Source organism: Stylophora pistillata, chromosome 8 (genome assembly GCF_964205215.1).
Source record: "Stylophora pistillata chromosome 8, jaStyPist1.2, whole genome shotgun sequence".
Taxonomy (NCBI): Eukaryota; Metazoa; Cnidaria; class Anthozoa; order Scleractinia; family Pocilloporidae; genus Stylophora; species Stylophora pistillata.
In genome coordinates this window covers 9731234-9740770 of record NC_142526.1, presented here as the reverse complement: position 1 = coordinate 9740770, position 9537 = coordinate 9731234, and the positions used below count along the sequence as shown (strand labels likewise).

Here is a 9537-nt window from a genome sequence, read left to right as displayed (position 1 = left end):
GGTCTAGTTTTGTATAGTTGGTAGAATGTTTTTCGCTGCTGAGAAAAACGTTCCAAAAGTTGCGAGCTCTTTCTATTCCTTTCTTGTTGTTTCTTTGGTAACGATGTATTGTTAGCCTAATCATAAAATAAATTTCTCGCGAGCTACTAGGAAACTTGGGTAGAGAGTAACGCAAACCTGGAAAAAAATTATTTGGAGACCAATGCTCTTTTTAAAGGAAGGGCTAAATTTGTTTGATGGTGGTGACTAGTCAAGAATGTTTAAGTTGAATTATCAGTATTGCATCGTGTACTGCGCATAAAAAAAATGTAATCAGGGGAATAAGCGTGCACACATCCTTGGATCAGAGTATTGGTTTTCAATCGATAGATCAGGTAAAGAGGTACGATGGTCTATAGCTCTCGAACGAGCACGGTTACCTATATTTTCTTTGCCTAATTTTTAGTGTATAAATTATCCTCTTTAAATTAGAGTACTAATCAGAGAATGTTTAGAAATACATTTGATGATAAAAATTAACGGTAAAAAACTACGACGTTTCGAAGTCTGCATGACCTCATTATCAAGTAAAATGTTAAAACTGATGTAAAATTGTAGCTACAATTACTCTATTTATTTATCTAATTTATTTGATGATAAAAATTAACGGTAAAAAACTACGACGTTTCGAAGTCTGCATGACCTCATTATCAAGTAAAATGTTAAAACTGATGTAAAATTGTAGCTACAATTACTCTATTTATTTATCTAATTTATTTGATGATAAAAATTAACGGTAACAAACTACGACGTTTCGAAGTCTGCATGACCTCATTATCAAGTAAAATGTTAAAACTGATGTAAAATTGTAGCTACAATTTTACATCAGTTTTAACATTTTACTTGATAATGAGGTCATGCAGACTTCGAAACGTCGTAGTTTTTTACCGTTAATTTTTATCATCAAATAAATTAGAGTAATTGAAAAAAATCATCGATGGGAAAAAAAGGTACTGCTAAAAGTGTGCACCAAGCCAGTTACTCGATGATCGACATCATGACCTTTAAAGGAACGACTCAAAGGACGTTTTGATTAGATATCGTTTAAAACTGCGCAGTTTTGCCATTAGTCAATATCAAACTGTCTCATGCGCTTGAGACTTTCTACCCATTAAGTTCTTTTCAAGTGTCACTTTGATAAGCCTTGCTTGAAAAGTTGATGCCCATTATTGCTGGATAGAGTATTCTTTTTTTGCCTCATTCTGAGTACCACTTCGAACCATTAATAAGAATTCCTATGATTTGGTGAGCTATTTTACAAGGTAAAACTCCTTCTGACGTTCGCTTGAAAAAGTCCTGCAGAATGTAGTTGTTCCAAACGCGGATTTATCCTTACCGTGGCCATTAAAAGAGGAGAATATGACCTTTTTACATTACCGTGCTTTTTCCAATTTTTTTCTTCCTTGTAGGACACTCCGCTCAGTGCAGCTGTAATGAATGGTAACACTGATATTGTTAGGTTACTTTTAGAGAACGGAGCTGATGTCAACAAAGGAGTACGGGTACGTTAGAAGCAAAAATTGTATTTGTTATGTCGGATTTAGGCAAAGTTTGGAAGTCTAGTTTTGTATGGTTGGTGGAATTTTTTTCACTGTTGAGAAAAACGTTCCAAAAGTTGCGAGCTCTTTCTATTCCTTTCTTGTTGTTTCTTTGGTAACGATGTAGTGCCAGCCTAGTCATAAAATAATTTTCTCGCGAGCTACTGGGAAACTTGGGTAGAAAGTAACGCAAACCTGGAAAAAAAAATTATTTGGAGACCAATGCTCTTTTTAAAGGAAGGGCTAAATTTGTTTGATGGTGGTGACTAGTCGAGAATGTTTAAGTTCAATTATCAGTATTGCATCGTGTACTGCGCATAAAAAAATATGTAATCAAGGGAATAAGCGTGGACACATCCCTTGATCATGGTCTTGGTTTTCAATCGATAGATCAGGTAAAGAGGTACCATGGTCCATAGCTGTCGAACGAGCACGGTTACCTATATTTTCTTTGCCTAATTTTTAGTGTATAAATTATACTCTTTAAATTAGAGTAATTGAAAAAAAATCATCGACGGGTAAAAAAGGTACTGCTAAAAGTGTGCACCAAGCCGGTTACTCGATGATGGAAACCATGACCTTGAAAGGAGCGACTCAAAGGACCTTTTGATTAGATATCGTTTAAAACTGCGCAGTTTTTCCATTAATCTATATGAAATTGTATTATGTGCTTGGGACGTTCTACGTATTAAGTTCTTTTCAATTGTTACTTTGAAAAGCCTTTCTTGAAAAGTTAGATACTCATTATTCCCGAATAGAGTATTATTTTGTTGCTTTATTCTTAGTGCCCCCTCGAACTATTAGTATGAATTGCTATGGTTTGATGAACTGTTGTACAAGGTGAAACTCCTTCTGACCTTTTGCTTGAAAAAGTCCTGCAGAGTTTAGTTGTTCCAAACCCAGATTTATCCTTAGTTTCTTTTTCCTACATATAGGAGGGCACTCCACTCGCTGAAGCTGCAAAGAATGGTCATACTGATCTTGTTAGGTTGCTTATAGAGAACGCAGGCGATGTGAACTATGGAGGGGTACGTTAGAAGCGTAAACTGTATTTGTTATGTAAAGGTTTGTCAGAGTTTGATAGTCCAATATTGTATGGCTGTGTTGCTTCATTCATAGTGTCCCTTTTAACATTGGTTTGAGTTAGTATGATTTGGTGAATTGTTGTACAAGGTAATACTCTTACCTTATTTTTGAAAAACACTTACAAAGTGTTGTCGTCTGAAAAGCAGATTCGACCATATATCCTTGCATTGATCATTAAAGAAGGGAATATGAGCTATATATGTTACTGTACCTTTTCATTGTGTGTTTTTTTTTCTAGTTTTTTGGGCTCGCTTCACTCACTGAAGCTGCAAGAATAGGTCACAATGATATTGTTGGGTTGCTCGTAGAGAAAGGAACTGATTTCAGCAAAGAAGGAGGGGTACGTTAAATTTTTGATGTGAAGTTTAGTCAAAGTTTGATGGTCAAATTTTGTATGGCTGTTCAAACTATTGCTGTGATCAAAGCGTTTGAGGATTTTGCGAGCTCTTTCTATTTCGTTCTCGTTGTGTCATTCGTAACGTTAAAGTGCCACCACCATCAGTCATCAAATGATATGCTCGCTAGCTGTAAGAAAATGTGGATTGAGAGCGAGGCACACCTCGCGAGAAAACATTTGGAGACTAAAGCTTATTTCAAAAAGGGCTAAATTCTGAGTGCCCTGATTATTTGCCTTTTTTTCGATGTGTACATCGGATTCACCATGATTAAATCGTTGTTTACTAGACTTTCCGGCCAGAAAATTGCGTGGTAATGTCGGAAATGTATGATGTGCGATCCTCGCAGTAGATAGCGCTATTTATGCAATAGCGAAAATCAGACCTGAAAAAAATCAGGCCTGTACGAGACTCGAACCACTTACCTCTGCGATACTAGTGAAGCGCTCTACCAATTGAGCTAACAAGCCAACTGGGAGCAGGCCGTTAAGTTGATTCGTAATAAACCCGTGAAAGTGATAAATGAGATGCAATGAATATATGAAGTTCATATATTGTGAACTGCGGTATTAGATACGTATGATGTGCGATCCTCGCAGTAGATAGCGCTATTTATGCAATAAATAGCGCTATCTACTACGAGGATTTTCTGATTTTCGCTGAAGTCTGATTTTCGCTATTGCATAAATAGCGCTATCTGCTGCGAGGATCGCACATCATTCGTATCTAATACCGCGGTTCACAATATATGAACTTCATATATTCATTGCATCTCATTTATCACTTTCACGGGTTTATTACGAATCAACTTAACGGCCTGCTCCCAGTTGGCTTGTTAGCTCAATTGGTAGAGCGCTGCACTAGTATCGCAGAGGTCAGTGGTTCGAGTCCCGTACAGGCCTGATTTTTTTTCAGGTCTGATTTTCGCTATTGCATAAATAGCGCTATCTACTGCGAGGATCGCACATCATACGTATCTAATACCGCAGTTCACAATATATGAACTTCATATATTCATTGCATCTCAATGTCGGAAATGTTTATAAGGAAAAGGATTTGAAACAAATTTTTCTATTCAGCAATACTATGAGGAAACTAACACCTATACTTAAAACGATATCTACCGTTGAAAAATTCTTCCAAAGTTCAGTTTTCATTTTCACCCATAATTCTTTTGACGTGTGGGAATCAAAGTATTGTTAGCTCCCAAGCTAATTTTGTTGCTGGAAAAGTTAGCTGCCCCAACTTTTTAAAATCGAGAATTATTTACTCTATATAGTTTTCACTAAGACTGCTTAGTGGCTGTTAAACAAAATGCAATGTTGGAGCGTGGGTGACACGAGAGGCCTATTTCTTTCTGAAATTGGTGCATCTCGGAGCAATCAAACAGTCTTCTTTCCAGTTTGTGGCCCCTTTGCCTCATGTTCAGTAAATTCGAGCCAGATCATATCTAGTAAATTCAGTAAATTCGAGCCAGATCATATCTAATTGTGCTTACTTACAGTCCTCGATCGTGTCGTTTCGTAAGGAGTACCTCTTTCCACTTAAATGCAGACTACTTGGTGAACTTTTTTCAAGTACAACTCCATAAGATGTCCGGTTACTTCCTTGTAGAATAGAGTTGGCTGAAGTCGGGGCAGATTTTCCGATTTAAATATACACATTTTACAGCCCTTGGAGGAAAATGGTTGAGATTCAAATGTAATCCTCTTTCTCCTTATGTTGCTGTTATTTTAAGAGGCATTGTTTTGTAGCTGAAGTAGTAGCTCTCTAGGTCCACTCCCTCTCTCTCCAGAATCTGCCATTGCAACGCTACGTTAATTTTAGCTTCTTAAGTGAGACTGTTGAGCTTGTGAGTGTTTTTAACTATTTTTCTGGTTGGCTGTCATTCAAAGCAAGCTGACTGAGAAGGGCCTGCGTAGTAGAAAGTTCGAAGCTGATGCCTGTGTATAGTTGGTGCTCTACAGAAGAAGTTTAATTTTGTGTTAGAAATTCAGCATTGGTTAATTAACGATCTTTAACCTTGTCAAATGGAATAACGTGGAGATATTTTAGGAAACGGGCTTCATGTTATGTGCACTTTGTAAACACTCCTGTATCAGCATGAACTTATTGAGCTGAATTTCCTTGATCTTCTTCATGACATATCAGATGTGATACTGAAAACAGGCCGAAAAATTGATATCCCCAATTTGGATTATTGTATTTTTTTAATTGATATGTGTAAAAAAATTGTTGTCAGTGTTTACTCGCTGTGCTAAGTCTAAACATAGTGCTGAAAGGGCTAAAGAAACAACTTGCTTTCTAAGAATAATAATTTGTAGCTTAAGTGCATTGATTAATTTTGACCTATTTTATTCTTATTTTAGAGTACTGAATTATCACTCGAAAGATGTGTAGATGTTGTAGATGTACAGGTATGTTTGGAAGTTGTAAACTATTCTCCCGATACATTTTCATTCAATTATTTTAAAGAGAGATGCGAGTCAACACTTGAATTCATCTACGATAGCCCATTTGCGAATTACCCTTGGCCTCATTTTCAAAATGAGTCCTCGTGCTAATCCTTTCATATGATAAGTTTCCATTCACATGCAAATTAAACTCATTTTCACAAGAATGGTTGAGCACGAGGATTCGTTTTGAAAATTAGGCCAAGGATATGTGGCGATTGAACGATAAAGATCGTAATGACGTGTTCAATATACTTGCTGTGCAACAAAACAAGCAGAGCTGTACATGCGTCCAACTTGAACTGAGACGGTATCACGAGTGAAGTTTATGTCTAGCAGCTCATTCATTCATTTATTCTTTTATTCACACTTATTCTACTAAAAATACAACAACGAGAAAGAGAAAAAGTAGAAGAAAAAAAAGAAGAGAGTTCTAACTATACATGAATTTACACAAAGCAGTGGAAAGAGTGTGTAGTAGCCAAAGGAGCCAAGCTTTCGAGTTGGCCACTACCACAGAGCAGCTACGGATGGGTGAAAGTTAAATACACTTAAGGAGATAGCACATATACTAAATAGTCAAAATAGTAAAATAGAGCTCTGTGATAGGTTAAAGTTGTTCAAGATGTCTGCCTGCCAAGTAGGAGGAGTTTATATTCTTTTTTAAAGCTTTTGGCAGGGAGACACTTTATTTTAATAGGTATCGTTTGCCAGATCTGTGATGCCACCACACTAAATCTTGCTAGACCATAATTGGTTCAGCTCATACTTGACTGAAAGAAGAAAACGAAGAAGAACAAAGGAGAAAAACACTTTGAACCAGGAAACATCTAGCAATAACATGTTAGGGTGACAAGTAATTGATAAAAGAGGGATTCGTGAATTTAAGTTCTTAAGTGAAAGAGGTAAAGATTTTTTCGTCTTGACGCTAACATAGAAAAATAAACAAAACTGAAATTCTTAGGTTTGACTTCTCATTGGAACTCTTCTTTTTCCCACGCACGAGACAATACTGTAGTTTCCTTCTCTTTCTCAATCACATTTTTCACCTTTCCCACGCGTATCCTTTTTACCTTACCCTATTTTCAGCCTCCTTTCCTGTCTCCAAAGGCTACTCAATCTTATAAATACAACAATGCTAAAAAACGATAAAATACTTTTACGCATCGCTTTTTGTATGCATAATGTACCTTTTTCTCCCCATAGCTGAGAGAGAAGAAGAAAACAAGTCCGGCTAATTCGAGGAAATACGGTATGTGACTTTGAAGCTTAATAATCACCATATACTCTTCACCCTTCTGGGCGTTGAGTTATACAAAAATGATGATCATATATATATTTTTTAATTTTCCCTGCGGGGATTAACTTGAGTACCTAGATCATAAACACAAATGAGTCTCTTTTCCTCCTGTGATGTATATTTAAAGATGGACAAAAGTCCCGACCAAAAAGCCCAATCCACATCAACGAAAGATACTTAGGTGGCTTAAGGACATTTCATCAGAAAAAAAAAACTGAATTGGCTTTAATGCGGAAGCAAAAAGCTGTATTTCGAGATCAGAAGGTGCACCATTCTGTATTTTCATGTCTATGTACGTCAATTACCAAAGTATTTTAATCGCATGTTTCCCGGCAGATGTGCATGAAAGTTGACTCTTCAAAAGATGGTTTTCAAATTTATTTAGATAACTCACCACGAGTAAGGCATGTACTCTCCGCTTTCAATTCAATTTTACACGCAACGACCCAATCAGCGGATAAAGTTATTTTATGCTTCACGCGTGCTATCAAATTGTTCCTGGGAAAGGCTGATGTCTACATGAAATGATAGCTGATATTAATTGTTTGACAGCTGCCTACACCAAGGATATTCTAATACGGATATCCAGATTCAAATAGAAGCTGGCTTCAATAATTAATTCTTTTCTGGAAGGCTCTCTTGTTGTTTATAGAACATTTATCTCCCTCCAGGAGTGAAATGAAAAACTTGTAATACTATGAAACCTGTAAAGATAGTGGGCTAAGAAAAATATTTTTTGGATGGCGTGATCTCAAAAGTTTCATTGCGACATATCAATATTAACGCTATGGATGAGTAAGTAATCTAGGAGTAATAGCACTAGTCTTTGTGCTTTCCTGTCCAGAAAACCTGGTATGGGTTTTAAGAGTTTGAGGCCAGCTTATACGATGGTACTTACTTTGAAGACTTTCTAACTTTTTAAATTTCTACCTACACAGAAAATGAGCCCAGAGAAATTTCATTTGACAAGAACCGTGAAGATGAAGCTGAGGAGAACGACGATGTAGATACGGAACTCTCTTTAGTCAGTTCATATCCGTGCTATGGTCAATATTGAATGACCCAGATGAGACCTAAATCGTGTACAAGTTATGTTTTCTTTTTCGTAAATAAAACACTTGTTTACAATTACGAAAACTTTAACACGAAATGGAAGAGGAAGGCCAGTAACCTTAAATTTCGCAAGAATGTGAATGGTTGTACTATGAGGTCAATTGTATGTTCAACAAGTGTTAGAAAAGTTTTCATATATGATTCCATGCTTAATTATATAATTTTTCTTAGGTGAATATGCAAAAAAGGTCAATAGCATGTTATCCAAAATTGATCAGTAATAACGTAATGTTATTTATAGTTTTAGAGAATTAGAAGTGTATTGCTTTTATTTCATATACGATCCCATGCTTAATTAAATAATCATTTAAGGTGAATATGCAAAAAAGGGAAATAGCATGTTATCCGAAATTGATCAGTAGTAACGTTATGTTATTTATATTGTTAGAAGTGTATAGCTTTTCTTTATGGTCAGGTTCAGGTTACTTCTATGTCCAATGATGACTAATTTAAATGATTGTTATCAAGTGTTAGTTAGCACAGTTTCAGTATATATACTTGTTCGCGACTATAAAAAGAAATCAAAGTTAACATGTGAGCTTGAATGGAATGACCAATCAATTATAGAGCGTTTTGCTGTTGTTATAGAAGTAGTGGACAAATTTGCTTTTACATGAATTCGAAGCAAAGAACACTGGAAAGTGAATGTTGCACAGAGTTAATGCTAAGCTGTTCGTTAACATTTTGTTCCGTTCGTTGGAAAAATATCTGAGGGATAGTAGACAGCCTTTATTGAGTTATTTTTTTAAAAATAAATAATTATATGTTAGCGTATAGATTGATGTGTTGTGGTGTAGTGTAATCTGATCAGCGCAATTTAGTGTATCTCTAAGCAATCTGATTGGCGCATCTTTTTTGGTTATCTCAACGCAATGTGATTGGCCCAATTTTTTGGTGTATCACAAACCAATCAGATTGTAGTATTTTTCGATGTGGCACCAATCAGAGCGTTCTTGTTCTTGCTAATTTGTGGTTTGAAAGGTCTTCAAATTTCAGCGAATCAACGCCTGAGTCGGAGAGAGCGGTTCGCGAATTAAGGAAATATATTAGTCGTGTTGGGAAAGTGGCGGAGTTGTAATCGTTGTACGACTATGCTTATTCTTCCTTCTGAAGGAGACTGAGTGGAACATAAGAACAATTTTGAATCAAATATTACTTCAGATGTTGCTAAGAGCAACTTCAGGATATTTCATTGCTTTATATGAGTTTATCAGCGATTCCAATTTTGAATTTCGCTAAAGGAGCGAGGTAAGATGACATCTACAAGAGTTGTAAGATCATCTATTCAGTGTAATGGCTCATGTCCTTCGTGAGGATTCTATCGCTATGATCTGTCTGGATTTGAAAGGTCGTCAGGGAACTTTTTCTACCGATTAGCGAGTTAAAACGTGCATGTTTTGTGTACCGCTCCTTCACTTACGACGCATACACCGTCAGCTGGAGGCCTAACACGAATTTAGCGCTATGGCGTGTTGTTTCGGAAAGGCTAGTTTTACTGACTCTGGTAAATCTTGCGCAAGATATTTGCGTAAATCATATTTGATTGATAATCTTTTTTTTGCCATATGGTTGTTCTTTTAGCAGCGGTTGAAACGACCACCAAGTTACATTTA

General features: G+C 36.3%; 1 protein-coding gene across 1 annotated transcript; it reads left to right on the top strand.

The window, feature by feature from the left end:
• The first annotated feature begins 1570 nt into the window (after positions 1-1570).
• On the top strand, positions 1571-8698 carry LOC148724884 (uncharacterized). The gene is made up of 6 exons (XM_088731399.1): positions 1571-1606; positions 2513-2605; positions 2902-3003; positions 5428-5475; positions 6718-6763; positions 7750-8698. Exons 1-6 carry the CDS (start codon positions 1571-1573, stop codon positions 7866-7868), a joined length of 444 nt encoding a protein of 147 aa, XP_088587525.1. The 3' UTR covers positions 7869-8698.
• Positions 8699-9537: the final 839 nt, after the last annotated feature.